Source organism: Herpailurus yagouaroundi, unplaced genomic scaffold, assembly GCF_014898765.1.
Source record: "Herpailurus yagouaroundi ecotype Mexico unplaced genomic scaffold, PumYag 205, whole genome shotgun sequence".
Taxonomy (NCBI): domain Eukaryota; kingdom Metazoa; phylum Chordata; class Mammalia; order Carnivora; family Felidae; genus Herpailurus; species Herpailurus yagouaroundi.
Genome location: NW_024412436.1, coordinates 14,090,808 through 14,110,335, shown reverse-complemented (window position 1 = coordinate 14,110,335; position 19,528 = coordinate 14,090,808). Strand labels below are relative to the sequence as shown.

Genomic DNA, 19,528 nt, shown 5'->3' with positions numbered 1-19,528 from the left:
GGGGGAGGGGAAGGGTAAAAAAAAAAAAAAAGTTACAGAGAGGGAGGGAGGGAGGCGAACCACAAGAGACTCTGAGAACAAACTGAGGGTTGATGGGGGGTAGGGGAGAGGGGAAAGTGGGTGATGGGCATAGAGGAGGGCACCCGTTGGGATGAGCGCTGGGTGTTGCATGGAAGCCAATTGGACAATACATTATATTTAATCTAAAAAAAAAACAATTAGGAAAAAAATCTGGCTTCGAAAGGCAGGACAGTGTCAAGTTGCTTAATTTTTCACATGACATCAATTTTTGCCTACCCACAAAAGGCAGGCAGAAGAAACTTCAAAAGCAGTATGTTCGAGTTGCTCATCAGCGGGATGAAACATGCATGACGAAAGGTACATTATGGGCAAGCTTCTGTCAGTAGTTCATCCATCGGTGGCTGCGTTGTGTACCATACGAAGACACCTGCACAGTTTAACAAAGACATTGTTGGTGCCCTGTGTAGAGCACCACATGAAACCCTGCTCGTTCCCTCAGGGAGAGGTTTGTGGGTGTGTTATTGTTCTCCACAGCTTTCCAAGACTTCAGTGGTCCCTCACAATATGGTCTGTTGGCTTCTAGCAACCCGGGAACTTCCGTGGCTGTCATTTGGCTGCTGTTGGCTATTTGATATATAGCTACCTGCGCCCTGACTGGTGGTACGACATGCCTTTTCATCACGTAGCGTTTGTGACCCATTCTTGGTATACAATTACAACTCAAAGAATTACTTGTTTATTTCTCTGTCTTAAGACCAACTGTTGGTTCATTTGAGTTTGGTACATTAATATTAATGTATATATCTACATAATATCAATATAAATATAATACTAATAAATACCATAAATAAAAAAAGAAGTCTCTCATTATGAATTCAGACACCATTCCTGATAAGAACTCAAAAATATATAGGGATTATAAGGGACTACTTAAATATGGGAAAGACTACCAAAAAACTATAGCAAATATCATTTTAAATAGCCAACACTGAAGTTGTTTTTATTAACATCAAGAATCAAAAAAAACAAACAAACAAAAAACCAAAAAGAATCAAACAGGGATGCTGATTACACCATTAACGTTCAGCATCGCCTCAAAAGCTCTGGTCAACGCAATGAGAAAATGACATAATCCACATTAATGATGTCAGATCATATTAATCCGTATTAAGGATGAGGGAATAAAAAGAAAAGTGCACGTAACAAGCTACATCGTCCAGTTGCAGGACAACTGAGCTGTCAGCACAGAGCCTGACGTGGGGCTCGAACTCACGAGCTGCAAGATCATGACCTGAGCCCAAGTCGGTCGCTCAATGGACTGAGCCACCCAGGCGACTCTGGACTAGCATTTTTGGAAGGAAAACAGGAAACAAAGATGAAAGGGAGGGAGGGAGGGAGGGGAAGAGAGCTGGCAGTTGAAGTAGAGAGGTGGGGAGGGGGGTCGGAGAGAGAAGCAGGAATGAGATCCACTCGGTGCAGGGAGTTCAGAGAACATCTGTGTAAAGGGGCCCAAGAAACCTCCCAAAGCCAGCGGGCCCTCCGGGAGGGGTCTGACTGGAAGAGCAGGGGTCTCCAAAGACTCACGTCCCCTTGCTTACCCCGTTGTGCCTTCCGAACAGCTTGTGGTGTCTGTTCCAAATAATAGTAATAATTTTAATTTAGTAATTCGATGTTCAATAACAAAAAAGAATTAATGGATGAAAATGTATATCCTGATATTTTTAACCCTCTTGCTATTTCCACGTACAACTGACCCTTGAACAAGGCGGGGGTTAGGGGCACCGACCCCTGTGTGGTTAAAAATCCACGTATCACTTCTGATGCCCCAAAGCTTTATTAATAGCCTACTGTTGACTGAAAGCCTTACCCATAACGCCAACAGTCAATTAATACGTATTTTGTGTGTTATATGTATCGTATGCTGTATTCTTACAATAAAGGCAGCTCGAGGAAAGAAAGCATTACTAAGAAAATCACAAGGAACAGAAAATCCATTTACGGGAACGGTGAAAAATTCACATATATGGGGACCCACATACGTCAAACCCACGGTTGTGCAAGGGTCAACGGTATTTTTAAAGAGAAAATACAGGTAGCTGTTGCGAGTTGTTGATTTTACGTGCAAACATCAAAGTGGGCTGCAAACACGTTCTGAGATAGTAAAGACTAGTGGATTTTCTACAGGTTGCCGTAAAGGTGCTGGAGGACTCCCTGAATGCACAGACTGGTATTTCGTGGCAGAAACTGCACTACCTCATTGGGGAAGTGACTTACGGCGGCCGGGTGACGGACACCTGGGACAGGCGGTGTCTAAACACCCTTCTGCACAAATTCTGTAACCCGGAAGTGCTGAAAGATGACTTCAGTTTCTCCAGCGATGAGGTGGGAACAGGCATTTACTTACAGTACTTGATCACTGAAATGTAGTTGCGTTATCTAAAACCCGCATTTAAATGGATTTTCATGGTCACTTTTTTTTTTTAATTTTTTTTTTCAACGTTTATTTATTTTTGGAACAGAGAGAGACAGAGCATGAACGGGGGAGGGGCAGAGAGAGAGGGAGACACAGAATCGGAAACAGGCTCCAGGCTCTGAGCCATCAGCCCAGAGCCTGACGCGGGGCTCGAACTCACGGACCGCGAGATCGTGACCTGGCTGAAGTCGGCCGCTTCACCGACTGCGCCACCCAGGCGCCCCATTCATGGTCACTTTTAATGGCTCTTATTAACTGCCAGCAGTGTAAAAACAAGTCACCATTTACCATGTCAGCTGACAGTTCATCGTCCCATGCATCCTCTCAAGGCCAGAAAGACCAGGGTCTGACCTCTGTCCCCTCGCTTATCCAAGAAGCAGACCATTAGGTCAGCCTCCGTGCAGGGAGAGAATTGGGCTCCATGTTTCAAAGGGATCGCGTCCAAGAAGCTGTGGGCGTCTCTTTATCCAGCATAGTCCTGTTCGTCATTATCACCTCATGGGTTCTAGAAGGCCCGTTTTCTCCCCAGGGGATGTGACACGAGAGTCAGCCTTCCAGAGGGGAACTTAGCCACACAGCTAATCGCAGGAAGAGCAAGCTGGTGACCAGCATGAAGAGCTCTCCCACACCATTAAGTAGCTTCTCAATTAAAACAAATGTATTATGCATTTCATAACTGGGATTTCATATCTTTTGACCACCGTCGCCCATTTTGCTCCCCCCCCCCCCGCCAAGTGTTCAGACGGAGTCTTAACATCGTTGTCACATTCCTTCGACAGCTTCACCAAAGAAAGGCAGTTTGTTAAGGCTGGATTGTGTCCGTTATCTGTGGGTATGGGTCACTGAGGCAACAGGTAGTCAGAACCAAAGTGGTTTCCCTTCTTCTCTCTTCCCAGCAAGAAAGTTACTGTGCGTATCCCAGAGCCACACTTTACAAACGCAGTCGTCCCAAAGGTAGCTTTTGACAGGAGTGTCTGGAATATGCCACCCAGAAGTAAGGGGAGCCTTCTGTGTAAATGTTATGGGAATTTTATATAATTTACGTATGGTATTTATATATTTATATATGGTATAAATTTTATGGGAAGAAGTATCCACACGCATTACGGAAAGTAGGTATCGCTCTGGACAAAAACTAACAAGTGGTTAAATGTTCAGATACATCAGCCAGTGCCGAAATCCGCGAGCTTGAGGGATTACGTACACATCGTCCAGTCCTTACCTGACGACGACACGCCTGGGCTCTTGGGGCTGCACCCAGAGGCCATAAGGGGTGGCAGAGAGATCCAGGGCCGGCACCTTGTGGACAGTCTCATTACCATGCAACCCGGGACCAGCGCCGATCTCGCGGTCCGGTAAGAACTCACTGGCAACAGTCGTTAGTCGGGAATTATTAAATATTCATATTAAATAATTAAGTGTTAAGTGAATATTTAGGAATTTGAAAAGCTACAGTGCGGAACTTGCAGACAAATAAGTCTAAGATATACTGGGGGTGCCCAGGCGGCTCAGTTGGTTAAGCATCCAGTTCTTGGTTTTGGCTCAAGTCATGATTTCGCGTTTCGTGAGATCGAGCCCCTTGTGGGGCTCTGTGGTGACAGCGTGGAGCCTGCCTGGGATTCTCTCTCTGTCTCTCTCTCTCTGCCCCTCCCCCACTCATGCATGCGCAGGCTCTCTCTCTCTCCCTCTCTCAAAGTAAACTTTAAAGTGCAAAATACAAAACAATCTGAACAGAAACGAAAGTGTAAGAGGACAGTATGATGAAGAGGGCCAACGATACCACAGTCACAGGGCCTCAACACCCTTACTCTGCTTATCCATAAACATAGAATGCCTGTTTCCCCGTCAAGGCCATTGTGAGCTTTAAAAGCTGTAACAGATGGGGGCGCCTGGGTGGCTCAGTCGGTGAAGTGCCCCACTTCGGCTCAGGTCATGATCTCACGGCTCGTGCGTTCAAGCCCCACATCAGGCTCTGCACTTCGGATTCTGTGTCTCCCTCTCTCTCTGCCCCTCCCCTGCTCATGCTCTGTCTCTCTCTCTCTCTCTCTCAAAAATAAACAAACATTAAAAAGCTATAACAGACGTAACCCAAATTCTTAAGCCTCCGCAGCCTGTAACTAGAAGACAAGGTCACGTTTGTCAAGGCCACAGCTACGTGGTGTGAGCTCAGTGGCCTCACTGCCTCCCCAGCAAAGTGTGTTCCTGAGGTTCCCAGACGTCCTCTCGGGTGCTCGTTCACACCGCTGAGGACGCAGGTGGCCCACGCAGGCCTCGCCTCCCTCTTCCCTCGCTGAGTTCAAATCCCAGTTCCACCACCTGACTTTGCAGACTTGGGGACGTCACTTAAGTCTTCAAGTTCATCACGTTCGCATCTGAGATAATAACTGTGCCTACCTGTGGGGCTGTTCTCAGAATACGAGTTCCTCAGCTTTTAAGGGCAGCTTAAAAATCTAATTTTTCAATGTGTAAGTCTTACAGATTTTAACAATAATTTTTAAAAGGTCTTTGAATAGCGTTTGGTTATCTACTGACGTAAACGCTTTCAAGTATAATAATATTCATTACAGAGTTAATGTACTTCAGCTACCTCACCGCCAAACCTTCTTCAAATCTTGCAACAATTCTTATAAATCTAATAATTAAACAAATACGTGGGATCTTAAATTCTCTTATGTCTTCAAATATATCAACTTAGCTGAATTTCAACTCAAAATCATAAACTGAAACCAATTTCCCCACTTCCTGTTGTAAATAAGAGTCCCAGAGCTGACCTTCAGGTGTTAAGAGCCCCAAATCTCTTAAATATCATAAATACTGAAAATCCCAACAGGTACAGATTCCTCACCACGAAAGTACCGTCACTGTGGTTTTGATTCTGTTAATCCTGTCTACAGCAACTTCTCAGTCTTCCCCGGGACCAGTGGCGCCACTGTGCGTGACGTGGGAGTTTTGCCTTCTTGGTGTGCTTCAGGTTGGGGGGAAAACAAGTAAATAAACTGAAACCGAAAGTTAAACCACAACACGAGCGGATTCTTGTTGGGAACACGCATCGGATGCCTTGAACCCCGATTATACTCGTCGTTAAAGTCATCGCAACTCCAACCCCCGGTGATGGTGACGTTGCCCACGTCCCCAGGATCCGAGTCCACGTTCCCCTAGGCTGTTAGTCTGTGGGCTCACAGATCGGGTTTAGGGCCCTCGTGCTCTGCAGGAGCGCCAGCGGACCTGACCACCTGAGTCCTCAGTCTTGTCCTTGCCGGGGGTGCACGGGTGGCCCCGCTCTAGGTAATCCCCCTGTGACGTCACCACAAGGCGTCTGGCTCTATAAAAGCTGGGCTGCGGCTCGGGCTTTGTGGGGGATGGGCGTGTGCGGCCAGGACCTTCTGCGCACAGGCGCCCCCGATGGTAAGTTCCCCCGAGTAAAACTGTAAGTGGTCCTCTTAGTCTGGAGGACACGTCTCCCTCCTCCACCTCCTAACAGGCTCCTCAGATACACATGTCTTTTTTATATTTTTTTTCCACTCAGTTCTAAAACCTCTGAACCTATTGGAACTCTGTACACTTTGGTCTTCTCGTCTCTTTGTTGTTGTTTAGTTGTTGTTTTTCTTGAGAGAGACAGAAACCGAATGAGAAGGGGAGGAGCAGAGAGAGAGAGAGAGAGAGAGAGAGAGAGAGACACTCCCAAGCAGGCTCCACGCTGTCAGCACAGAGCCCAACGCAGGGCTCGAACCCATAAAACTGTGAGATCATGACCCGAGCTGAAACCAAGAGTCGGACACTCAGGCGACCGTGCCACCCAGGCGCCCCTTCCTGTCTCTGGACCACGAAACTCATATTAAAATGGTATCTGATTGGATCCTCACTGTGGCTTTGGCTGACCATCTGGTGCTCTCTTCCAAGGTCATTGCACTGACACAAAACAGGTGTAACCGAGCCCTCCCCCCACCGACGGAGTGAACGCATCCTACCTTCTACGTGCAGGAAAGCTGCACACACAGCGAGAGAGGAGTGGCTACTTGGAAGTCTTCCCGTGCGCCCCCAGAATATCAGGTTCAATTCCCTGCGCGTCCTGCGCTCATAAATACTGACGGCTGTGCCTCCCGCCTTCAACAAATTCGCCAGTAAGAAATGGGTTATGGGGCTGCTGTTCGCAAGCATGTTGAGTGTGTTTATCCGTGCCCCTCGGGCATTCTGGGAGGCTGGGATGGCTGCCATTATGCTGCCTGTGCTCAAAACATACTAGAAACTTCTCTGCATGACTAGATCTAAAAGATCCGTCCCATTTGACTTAACGCCCTCAGGGGTAGTTGCCCTTTGAAGATGTGTGCTTTTTGAAGTCTTTTGAATCATCAGAAGCCACCTTGGACGAATGCCACTGAGTAACCTTGCTTTAAAGTCACCGCCTAAGTGTGAAAACAAAATGGGAAAACCTCCTACTTGGCGTGAGGGGTGAGCGGACACAGAAGCAGTGCACTGAGCGTGGCTGTGGCTTCCAGGCTGTCGCTCACCGTGCAGGACAACACCCTGGCTGTGTGAGACCTGGGTGACGGCTGAAACCAGCCCCTGCCAGCAGTTAGAGTAACAGCACGCGCTCAGGGGAGCGTTAGTGCTTAGAGCTCGTCCAGCTTTCGCGCTCTGCCCCGCCTGGTCCAGGCCTGTGCCCCCACGGGCCGCCCAGCGTCCCCGAGGAATCTGACACGCGGTTGGTGACAAGCACACGCTGTCAGGTTGCCACCTGCGCCTTCATTTCGGTATTGACACTTCACGCAGATGCGTTCCGACGATGAATTGTCAACAAAGAAATCTTAAGAACCCTTTAAAAATACATATTTTCTTGTAAACGTCTAAAGTGCAGGGGGCGCCTAGGTGGCTCAGTCAGTTAAGTGTCTTTTTTTTTTTTTTTTAATGTTTATTTTTGAGAGAGAGAGACAGAGCATGAGCAGGGGAGGGGCAGAGAGAGAGGGAGACACAGAATCCGAAGCAGGCTCCAGGCTCCGAGCTGTCAGCACAGAGCCTGACACGGGGCTCAAACCCACAGACTATGAGATCATGACCTGAGCTGAAGCTGGACGCTTAACCAACTGAGCCACCCTGGTGCCCCTTAAGTGTCTGACTCTTGATCTCAGGGTCGTGGGTTCAAGTCCCGCATTGGGCTCCACCCTCCTTGTGGAGCCTACTAGAATAAAAAAAAAAGGTTAAATTATAAATAAAATAAAATAAAAATTTCTCGGGAAGCAGGGCAAGGGACCAGTTTTATCCCAACCGTTGATTTCAGCTCGGGTCGTGATCTCATGGTTGATGAGGTCGAGCCCCGCGCCGGCTCCACGGCCGGCCGCTTCATCTGTAAGATGCACGGACTCCGTCGTGTGCCTAGTCGCGTGCGGCTGTGAAGCAGCTTGGCCCGGGCCTGAACAGCGGGCTGTCCTGGGTCACACAGATCCGCATCTCTCCGTGTCCTTTGTAGTCCTGAGCAGAGTAACGACGAACTGCTGATGGAAATCCTGTCTGACCTGCTACAGCGGCTGCCGAGGTCTGTGGAGAAGGAAGAATGTGCTGGAACACCCAGCACCTTGAAGTGCATCATGTCCAGCCCCCTCTGGGAGTCTCTCTGTAAGAGCATCCAAGGTAGGCACAGGACGTGCGTCCTCGGGGAAGGACTCTGGCCCCAAGGGGAAGGGGTGGGGGTCCCCCAAGACCCCACAGAAGCAGCCAGGCCGAGTGAGGTAGGCAGTGCGGTCTCTACGCCCCCCCTTCCCACTCTCCAAGCTGAGAGACCACCCCCTCCCCCTCTCCAAGCTTGGGGCAGAGAAGGAAAGGGTGCTGTAGCTTTGTCTTCCTTTCTGGTTTTGTTGGGGCAGGGGGGTAGGGGGTGGGTGGCTGGGAGACTAAAAGTGAAGAAATATGCTTGTAGCAAAGCAGGAAGGAGCCGCCCTGCCTGAGGTTATAGAGCAGCTGGGGGGGGGTCGTCCCTGCCCCCCCGCGACCTGCCTGTGGAGCACGAGGAACGTGGACCCTCTGACCGGCGGCCCCCGCTCTGAGGGCTCTGGAAAGGGGGCAGGCCCAGGGGTGACAGGGCACCCAGCCCCGGGGGCCAGCGTCCGGGCCATGGCAAATGACCCAGTTAACTTCTCAACATCCACATCTCAACCGTTTATTTTTGAAAATTTTTTAAATATTTATTTATTTGGGGGAGAACACAAGTAGGGGAGGGACAGAGAGACGGGGACAGAGGATCTGAAGCGGGCTCTGAGCCGACGGCACAGAGCCCGATGCCAGGCTTGACCCCACAACCGGCACAGACCCCGAGGTCAGGCTTGACCCCCCCCCCCCAAACCGCGAGATCATGACCTGAGCCAGTCAGACGCTCAACCAGCTGGGCCACCCAGGCGCCCCTATACCTTACCCCTTTAAAGAAAGTTCGTCGGGAACCCAATGCTGAGCGGTAGTCTGTGACATCGGTGCTGTTGTGGAGTCGGAACCACGGTCAGCACCCTAGGGCTGTGGCCAGGTCCAGCCACCGTTCATTCCTGTGCAGCCTGAAAGCTAAAAGGCGTCTCACATTCTTTACTGGTTGGAAAAAACCAAAAGAGTATTTTAGGACCCATAAATCTATGAAATATGAACGCGAGGGCTGCTGCACAAATAAAACTTTATTGGCAAACGGCCAAGCTTATCGGTTTTGTGCGTCTGCGCCTGCGTTCGCACCACGGAAGCAGAGCCCAGCAGTCGTGACACAGACGGGGTGGCCACGGAGCCTGAAGTCATTCCTGATTTTCTGCAGAAAGTGTGTTGCGACCCCTGGTCTTGACACATGAAGTTCCTTCCATTTCCAAAGCCTGTGTTTCTCCTTTTATCTGAAAAATAACCTAATGTTCTGTCTTTCTCGATCCAGGCTATGATCCCCTCATCCACTGTGTCCTGCTAACCTTTCTGAGCCAAGAAATCGAACGATTTGATAAGTTCTTATTTGTTGTGCATGAATCTTTGAAAGGCCTTCAACTTGCAATAAAAGGAAAAACCATCCTCACCCAAGAACTGGAGGAAATGTATGAGTCTTTTCTCAATGGAAGAGTGCCTACGCTGTGGCAGGTGAGAGCCGTCACGCTACCCCGTTAACTGCTGAGCCGTAAGCGTGGGGTGCGGGCAGGGGGCGGGGGGCGTTCACTGTGGCACCTGATGAAGTATTAAGTATTATTGAAAGATGCTGATGTACGTTGGGTGTGAGCATGTATTAATAAAACCTCTTAGAGGGCAATCTGGCCATTCCACTCAGATAAATTTAAGACGTGCTGTTAATTTTAAGTTTCAGAAAATGATGTCATTTTTAGAGATTATAAAAACCTATATACTAATGTGTGCATACATATGCTTATAAAAACGCATCTATGCTTTAGATTGATTCAAGAACCCCCAACCGAAAGTCTTGGAAGAAAATGCACAAACAACTCTTCCCAGTGGTGGCCTTAAATGAGGGAGACTGGAGGGTCTTGTGGGTGGGAAAGAGGCTTTAACTTTACATTTTACGTATCCTTGTATCTTACTGTACGGTTTTGATTTTTTTTTTTTTATCACATTCATGTCTTTTTAAGTTTTTATTCCGTTATAACTGACCTACAGGGTTAGATTAGCTTCAGGTGTACAGGACAGTGATTGAACACGCGTATTCACTACTCTGTGCTCATCACGACAAGGGTGCCCCTTAATTTATCACCATCACCTATTTCACCCATCCCCCCCCCCCCGCCACCTCCCCTCTGGTGACCAGCAGTGTGTTCTCTGTAAGTTAAGAGTCTGTTTTTTGATTTGTCTCTTTTTTTGCTTTGTTTCTTAAATTCCACATTTGAGTGAAACCATATGGTATTTGCCTTTCTCCGTCTGTTCTTTCGCTTAGCATGATACCCTCTAGACCCATCCACGTTGTAGCAAATGGCAGGATTTCATTCTCTGCTATGGAGGACTGCTATGCCGTCGCGTTCGTATGCCTCGTTGTCCGTCCACTCGTCTATCGATGGACTTGGGTTGTCTCCACCCTTGGCTACCGTAAATAGTGCTGCAGTAAACATCAGGGTGCACGTATCTTTTCGAATTAGTGTTTTTGGTTTCTTTGGGTAAATACCCAGTAGTGGAATTACTGATCATATGGTGACTCTATTTTGAATGCTTTGAGGAAACTTCATACTGTTTTCCAAGTGGCTGCACCAGTGTGCATTCCCACCAATAATGCAAGAGTGTTCCCCTTTCTCCACATCTTGGTCAATATTTGTTGTTTCTTATGTTGTTGACTTGAGCCATTCTGACAGGTGTGAGGTGGTATCTCATCGTGGTTCTGATTTGCATTTCCTGGATGATGAGTGACACTGAGCATCTCTTCATGTGTCTGTTGGCCATCTGGATGTCTTCTTTCGGAAAATGTCCGTTCGTGTTTTCTGCCCATTTTTAAATTGGGTTATTTTTTGGTGTTGAGTTGTAGAAGTTCCTTATATATTTTGGGTACTAACCTTTTATCAGATCTGTCATTTGCAAGTATCTTCTCACATTCAGTAGTTGTCTTTTAGTCTCGTTGATTGTTTCCTTTGCTGTACAGAAGCTTTTTATTTTGATTCAGTCCCAATAGTTTATTTTTCTTTTGTTTCCCTTTTCCCAGGAGACATGTCTAGAAAAACATTGCTACAGCCAATGTCAGAGGCATTACTGTCTGTGCTGTCTTCGAGGATTTTATGGTTTCAGGTCTCACATTTGGGTCTTTAATCTATTTTGACTGTCATTTTTGTGCGTGGTGTAAGAAAGTGGTTCAGTTTTATTCTTTTGCTTGTAACTGTCCAATTTTCCCAGCACCATTTGTTGAAGAGACTGTCTTTGTCCCATTGCATATTCTTTCTCTTTTGTTGAAGATTAATTGACCATATAATCGTGGTTTCACTTCTGGGCTCTCTATTCTGTTCAGTTGATCTGTGTGTCTGTTTGTCTGTAATACCATCCTGTTTTGATTACTACAACTTTGTTGTAGGTCTTGAAATCTGGGATTGTGACACCTACACTTTTAGTCTTCTTTTTCAAGATTTCTTTGGCTGTTTGGAGTCTTTTGTGGTTCCATACAAATTTTAGGATCGCTTGTTCTAGTTGTGTGAAAAATGCTATTGGTATTTTCATAGGGATTGCATTAAATATGTAGATTGCTTTGGGTAGTATTGTTAAATATTTTAACAATATTTAATCTCCCAATCCCTGAGCATAGAATATCTTTCCATTTGTTTGTGTCATCTTTAGTTTCTTTCATCAGTGTTTTATAGTTTCCAGAATATAGGTCTTTCAGTCCTAAACTCTTTAGTCAAGTTTATTCCTAGATATTTCATTATTTTTGGTGCAGTTGCAAATGAGACTGTTTTCTTAATTTCTCTCTCTGTTGCTTTATTATTGGTGTATAAAAATGCACTGGATTTCTGTATGTTGATTTTGTATCCTACAACTTTACTGAATTCATGTATTAGTTGTAGAATTTTTTTGGTGGAATCTTTCGGGTTTTCTATCTACAGTGTCATGTCACCTATAAGTAGTAAATTTTTACTTCTTCTTCACCAATTTAGATGCCTTTCATTCTTGTCTGACTGCTGTGGACTTTCAATACTATGTTGAATACAAGTGCTGAGAGTGGACATCCTTGTCTTGTTCTTGATCTCAGGAGAAAAGTTCTGTTTTCCCCATGAAAGAAGCAATGTTTGCTGTGGGTTTTTCATATATGCCCTTTATTATGTTGAGATACCTTCCCTCTAAACCTACTTTGTTGAGTGTTTTTATCATGAATGGATGTTGTACTTTGTCAAATGCTGTTTCTGCATCTATTGAAAGGATCATATGGTTTTTATCCTTTCTCTTATTGATGTGATGTATCATGTAGATTGATTTGTAAATATTAAATCACCCTTCCATCCCAGAGATAAACCCCACTTGATCGTGGTGGATAATTTTTTTACTGCATTGTTGAATTCGGTTTGCTAGTGCTTTGGTCAGGATTTTACATCTGTGTTCATCATGGATATTGGCCCGAGTTCTTTTTTTTTTGTAGTGTCTTTTTCTGGTTTTCTGTATCAGGGTAATGCTGGCCCCATAGAATGAATTTGGAAGCTTTCCTTCCTCTTCTATTTTTGGAATAGTTTGAGAAGAACAGGTATTAACTCTTCTTTAAATGTTTGGTAGAATTAGGGGCGCCTGGGTGGCTCAGTATGTTAAGCGTCCGACTTCAGCTTAGGTCACGATCTTGTAGTTCATGACTTTGAGCCCCACATCAGGCTCTGTGGTGACAGCTCAGAGCCTGGGGCCTGCTTTGGATTCTGTGTCTCCCTTTCTCTCTATCCCTCCCCCACTCATGCTTTGTCTCTCAAAAATAAGTAAACATTTTAAAAAACTTAAATGGCGCGCCTGGGTGGCTAAGTTAAGTGACTGACTTCGGCTCAGGTCAGGATCGCATGGTTGTGAGTTCGAGCCCCATGTCGGGCTCTGTGCTGACAGCTCGGAGCCTAGAGCCTGCCCCAGGTTCTGTGTCTCCCTCTCTCTCTGCCCCTCCCCTGCTCATGCTCACTTACTCACACGCTCTCTCTCTCCCTCTCTCTCTCAAAAATGAATAAACATTAAAAAAAATAAAAATAAATTTAAATGTTTGGTAGAATTTACCTATGAAGCTGTCTAGTCCTGGACTTTTGTTTGTTGGAAGTTTTTTGATTACTGATTCAATTTAATTGCTAGTAATTGATCTGTTCAAATTTTCTATTTCTTTCTGATTCAGTTTTTGGAGTGTATATGTTTCTAGGAATGTATCCAATTCTTCTAGGTTGCCCAACTTGTTGGCATACCATTTTACGTACTGTTCTCCTATAATCTTTTTATTATTCTGTGGTGTCAGTTATTTTTTTCCCCCTTTCATTTCTGATTTGATTAGTTATTTGAGTCTCTGTTTCTTTTTTTCTTTTTTTTCTTTTTGAGGAGCCTGGGCTACGCTCATCAATATTGTTGATCTTTTCAAAACTCCAGCTCTTGGTTTCATTGACCTGTTCTATGTTTTAAATTTCTGTTTCATTTATTTCTACTCGAATTCCCTTCCTTTCCTTTCCTTTTTGGTTTTATTTGTTCTTTTTCTAGCTCCGTTAGGTGTAAGGTTACGTTGTTTGAGTTTTTCTTGCTTCTTGTGGTAGCCCTGTGTTGCTATAAACTTCCCTCTTAAAACAGCTTCTGCTGCATCCCAAAGATTTGGGACCATTATATTTTCATTTTCATTTTCTCATGTGTTTTTTATTTTATTTCCTCTTTGATTTCTTGATCAAATTGATCCATTTATTGTTTAGTAGCATGTATTTAACCTCCATGTATTTGTGTTCTTTCCAGATTTTTTTCTTGTTGATTTTTGGTTTCATAGAGTTGTGGTTAGACAAGATGCATGCTATGACTTCAGTCTTTGGAATTTGCTGAGACTTGTTTTGTGGCTGGATATGTGATCTGTTCTGGAGAATGTTTCATGTGTACTTGAAAACAATGTGCATTCTGCTGATTTTGGATGGAATGTCTGAATATACCTGTTAGATGAGCTGCCCCAGTGTGTCATTCAAAGCCACTGTTTCCTTGTTGATTTTCTGTTTACATGATCTGTCCATTGATGTAAGCAGGGTGCTAAAGTCCCCACTATTTTTGTATCCTTATCAATTGCATCCTTCATGTTATTAGCTGCTTTATGTATTGGGGTGTTCTATGTTGGGTGCATAAATATTTACAATTGTTATATCTATCTTCTTGTAGGATTGTCCCCTTTATTATTATATACTGTCCTTCTTTGTCTCTTATTACAGACTTTGTTTTAAAGTCTATTTCGTTCAATAAGAATTGTTACCCTGGCTTCCTTTTCACTTCCATTTATGTGATAAATGCTTTCCATCCCTTCACTTTCAACCTGCAGGTGTCTTTGGGAATGAAATGAGTCTCTTGTAGGCAGCATATAGATGGGTCTTGCTTTTTTATCCATTACGTCACCCTATGTCTTTTGATTGGAGCAAAATGGATTGCGTCCATTTACATTCAAAGTAATTATTGATATGTATGTACTTACTGCCATTTTGTCACTCCTTTTATGGTCGTAGTTCTTCTCTGTTCCTTTCTTTTGAGAAGTCCGCTGCTTTCTTTAGTGATATATTTGGATTCCTTTCTCTTTATTTTTTGCATATCTGTTACCAGTTTTTGATTTGTGGTTAACATTCGGTTTGCATATAATGCCTTATGTGTATAGGAGTCTATATTAAGTTGATGGTTGCTTGAGTTTGAACCCATTGTAAAGGCACTAAATTTTTACTCTTCCCCATGGTGTAGGTATCTGGTATCATACTTTACATACTTTAATTTTGTGAATCCTTTGACAGATTTTTACATATATATACTTATTCTTACTGCTTTTGTGATTCCTGCTTTTCTTATTCCTGCTTATGGTCTTTCCTTGCCTCTCAGAGTCCCCTTTATCGTTTCTTGTGGGTCTGGCTTAGTGGTCATGGACTCCTTTAAACTTTGGGAAGCTCTTATCCATCCTTCTATTCTGAATGATAGCCTTGCTGGATAGAGTATTCTTGGCCGCAGGCTTTTCCCTTCAGCACTTTGATTATATCATGCCCCTCCCTTCCGGCCTGCAAAGTTTCTGCTGAGAATGCAGCTGATTGCCTTATGGGATTTCCCTTGTATGAAACTGCTTTCTTTTCTCTTGCTGCTTTTAAAACTCTCTCTTGATCCATGCTTCTTGCCATTTAAATTCTTCTGTGCCTTGGTGTGGACCTCCTTTGGTTTTGTTAGGGGCTCTCTGTGCCTCCTGAATCTGGACTTCTGTTTCCTTCCCCAGATTCAGGAAGGTTTCAGCTGTCATTTTTTTCAAATAAATTTTCTGTCCTCTTTTCTCTCTTCTCCTTCTAGGACCCCAATAATGCAAATGTTATTAGGCTTGATGGTGTCACTGAGTTCCCCTAACTTGTTCTCATTTTTTCTTTTTCTCAACTACTCAGCTTGATTTCTCTCCATTAGTCTGTCCTCCAGGTCACTGATCTGTTCTTCCGCCTCCTCTACTCTACTATTTATTCCATCTCGTGTATTTTTAATATCAGTTATTGTGTTCTTTGTCACTGATTGGTTCTTTTTTATGTTTTCTGTCTCTGTGTTGAGGGTCTCACTGAGGTCCCCCACTCTTTCTCAAGTCCAGTGAGTATATTTATGACCATTACTTTAAATTCTCTACCAGGCATATTACTCCATTACTCATTTCATTTCATTACTCCATCTCCATTTCATTTAGTTCTCTTGCTGCGATTTTTGTCCTGTTCATTCACTTGGGACATATTCCTTTGTCTCTTCATGTTGTCTAACTCTCTGTGTCTGTTTGTGTCAGCAAAGCCAGCTGCGTCTCCCGCACTTAAAGCAGTGGCCTTAGGAAGACGAGGTCCTGTCGTGCCCCGCGGTGCAGTGTCCCCTGTTCACGGGAAAATGGCACTTCAGGGGTGTCCCCGTGTGTGTTGCTACAGGGGTGTCCTACTGCAGCGGCTGAACCGTGTTCGCCTTCCGTGCAGTGGCTCTGCCTGTTGTGGGCAGGGTCCGGTCCCTGTGCGGTTAGCAGGCCGGTCTGGGGCGCGGCGGATCAGAGCAGGAGTTTGCTAGAGATGCGGTAGCTCCAAACTGCAGGGCACTTCCCCTGTGTGGTCCGGAGAAACTTGCATTGGTGGGCGGGGCCGCAATCAGACCCGATGTCCGCCCCCAGCCCACCACTGGGGCCACACAGTCAGACTGGCGTGTACCTTATCTTCCCCTCTCCCCGGGGCAGGACTCACTGTGGGGTGGTGTGGCCCCCGTCGGGGCCGCTCGCACACTGCCAGGCTCGTGGCGCCACTCTGGATGGAGTCCTGCCGCGGGCACGTCGGAGGCTGATCCGCGGGAGAACAGGGGATGTGGGGTGCACAGTCTGCCGTGGGAGGGGCCTGCACGGAGGACTGGCTGGAGGGGCGAGTGAAGAAGAGTGCAGGGGCAGGGCACACTGTTAGCATCCTAGGTGGGAGTGTTGGAGCTGCACCCGGTTCCCACAGGTGTACCTAGGTTGGGGGAGGGAGATGGTGCTTGCCGCCTCCTCTGTTGTGTAGAAGTGTCCAGAGGACCTCTGTCACCCCAGGACAGGCTCCGTGAATAGCATACAAAGCTCCCCCAGGGCTGGGGGAGCGGGGGCGGGGGAGGGGTACTCAAACAGCCCCTTCTGCGCTGAATCTCCACAGGCTATTTGTGGTTCTGTCTCTTTAAGGGCGGGGACTCAGTTTCCTCTGGCCTTCCTGCCTCTCCCAGGGCTGAGCTGCTGAGTTTTAAAGCTCCAGGGGTTAAGCCCCACTGGTTGTAAGAACTCACAAAGCCACAGTTCTAGGGATTTGTCTTCCCTGGCCGCGGGGGGGGGGGAGGAGCTGAGATCGTGCCTGGTGCCTGGTGTGTCCACTCCTCTCCCCCTCTGCACCCACCTCCTCCCTGCCTCCCACCAAAGGTCTGTTCGGACTGTGTCTCCTTTCTGGCCCTTCTTGATGTGGCCTCTTCTCTACTGAGCCATGGCAAGTACGTCCTGCCAGTCTTCGCGTGATTTTCTGAGTTATTTACACCGATGTGGGGGTTAACTTGGTTGTATCTGTGGGACGAGGGGAGTGTAGGGTCCTCCTATTCCACCATCTTCCGCCCCGGAAGTCTCACGTCTTTTAATTAGTATAAAATTTCAAATATTTCCAAAGAAAGTATAAGCTACTTTTTCCAGTAAAGCAAGCTTGGTTATTTGTACCAGTTTCTAAATGAAAACAACCAAAAACCCTGGGTTAAAAATAAGTAGGGAGCAGGCAGTAAAATAAGAAAGCCTGTCGCTGAGCCGTGGTAAACTCCCAAGTCCTCCCCTGAAAGAGTCTGCAGCCCAAGTCCAGTGTGAAGGGCACGTAGAAATGCAACCAGAATGCCTCTCGGGGAGAAGAGACCTTCTATCTAAGGCTCAGGGAGTCGCACACGTGTTTTGCAAGGAACAGTCAGTCAAAAATAGTTAAACACACATAAACACAAGGACCGTGAGTGAGAACCATAGCGAAAATACAGCACAGGTGACCTGGGCGGCTTGGTCAGGTAGGCGTCCAGCTTCAGCTCAGGTCATGATCTCACGGTTCGTGGGTTCGAGCCCCACGTCGGTCTCTGTGCTGACAGCTGGGAGCCTGGGGCCTGCTTCGGATTCCATGTCTCCCTCTCTCTCTGTCTCTGTCTGTCTCTCCCTAAGTAAACATTTAAAAAATAATAAATAAATAATAAAACAGTACAGACTGACCCTAACACTTCAGACATTTGAATTATCAGATATAGATTACGACAAAATACTTCCCGTGTTTAAAGGAACAGAGATTTAAACAAGCTACATATTTTAGGAGAACAAGGAACTACTGAAAATGGCAGAGCAGATTGGAAGAAGAACCCAGAAATGAAAATCATTCATTAAATAGAATGTGATAGCGTTCGCAGGCGTGGCAGGAGATTGAACGGAACCAGAAAAGAGAATCAGGAAGCCAGAGAATGGAACAGAAGGGAATGCAGCCCAAAGAGACTGAGGATGGAAACAGGAAAGAGCCGTTAGGATTCGTAGGGCAAAGTGAGAAGCCGGACACAAGTTTAACTGAAGTTCAGGGAGAGGAGAGCGGACAGAGCAGAGGCAGTAATTGACAGGATAAAGGCTGAGAGTTTCCCAGAATTAACAGATGGGACAAATTCAATCCCCAGCAAGATAAAGTCTTAAAACAAAAAAACTTGCACATATATACACGTTCATGGAACTGCAGAAAATCAAAGGAAAATCTTTTTTAACATCTGTATTTTTGAGAGACAGAGAGCGTGAGCAGGGGAGGGGCAGAGAGAGAGGGAGACGCAGAATCTGAAACAGGCTCCAGGCTCCAAGTTGTCAGCACAGAGCCTGACGTGGGACTCGAACTCACGAACTGCCAGATCATGACCTGAGCCGAAGCCAGATGCTTAACCGACTGAGCCCATCAGGTCCCCTAGAAAATCAAAGCACAATCTTAAAGAAGCTAGAGGAAAAGGAACATTCAAAGGCGTGAGAATGGCATCTTCAATATGTTGGGAGAGGTGAAATGTTACACTAAAGCTGTGCAGACGAAACTCTTGTTTCTAAATTGAGGATGAAATAAAACAGGCCAAAAAGAGAGAAAAACAGAATTCGTCATTAGCAAACGCTAATAATGTGAGCTGACTGACATACTTCAGGCAGAGGGGAAAGGGAAACAACTGAAAGGTCTGAGACGGGACAGAAGGAAAGCAAGTGGTCAGTGGATCCCGACAAAGACCAGGCAGCGTGCTAGCCTCCGGCTTTTGGAGCGGGACGGGACGTTGACCAGATGAAGCGGAGGGACGAAGAAGAACGTCTAAGCCAGGCCTGGGGAGCGTATGGAGGTTTCAGGTCTCGTGTTACCAAGGAGGCTACTTAACAATGACCTGGAGACTCGGGCAGGTCAAGTATGCAGAGCAGCCACTAAAACAGTCGGAAAAAACTGCACAACTTCCCCAATCTTAGAGGAGGGAGAGAAGCTTGTTCTGCCGTTTCGTGAACGAGGAGTTTTTAAGTCCCAAGGTGGCACACAGTCCGATCTCGACTTCGTAGGTACGTAAACCCTTGCACCTGGGCATCAGGGGACACGTACGATGATATTCAGAACATCGTTGTTAGTCACAAACAGTTCCAACGTGTCACCCACAACAGAATGGATAAATGCGTGGTGTATTCACACAACAGACAATACACTCATGCAGGGGAATGAACCACAGCTACAGCTTTGTCGACAGAAGGAAGCTCAAAGACGATGACAAAACCACACACACACCCCCTCATGCAGGTCACTCGTCACCACTCAGGCATTACGTCTTTGCACACTTGCCTGCTTGTTGAAACTAATTTCTAACTCCAAAACTGTACTCTCAGTGCTTAGGGGTCATTTACACGTGTGCCGAGTG

General features: G+C 46.1%; 1 protein-coding gene across 1 annotated transcript in view; it reads left to right on the top strand.

Annotated features, from left to right (window-relative positions):
• The window catches only part of DNAH14 (dynein axonemal heavy chain 14), a 328,569-nt gene that overhangs the window by 295,784 nt on the left and 13,257 nt on the right, over window positions 1-19,528 (top strand). Inside the window, exons 78-81 of the mRNA XM_040451938.1 lie at window positions 2,206-2,403; window positions 3,653-3,849; window positions 7,959-8,119; window positions 9,387-9,583. Coding sequence (XP_040307872.1) covers window positions 2,206-2,403; window positions 3,653-3,849; window positions 7,959-8,119; window positions 9,387-9,583 — 753 coding nt within the window. The remainder of the gene's footprint in view (window positions 1-2,205; window positions 2,404-3,652; window positions 3,850-7,958; window positions 8,120-9,386; window positions 9,584-19,528) is intronic.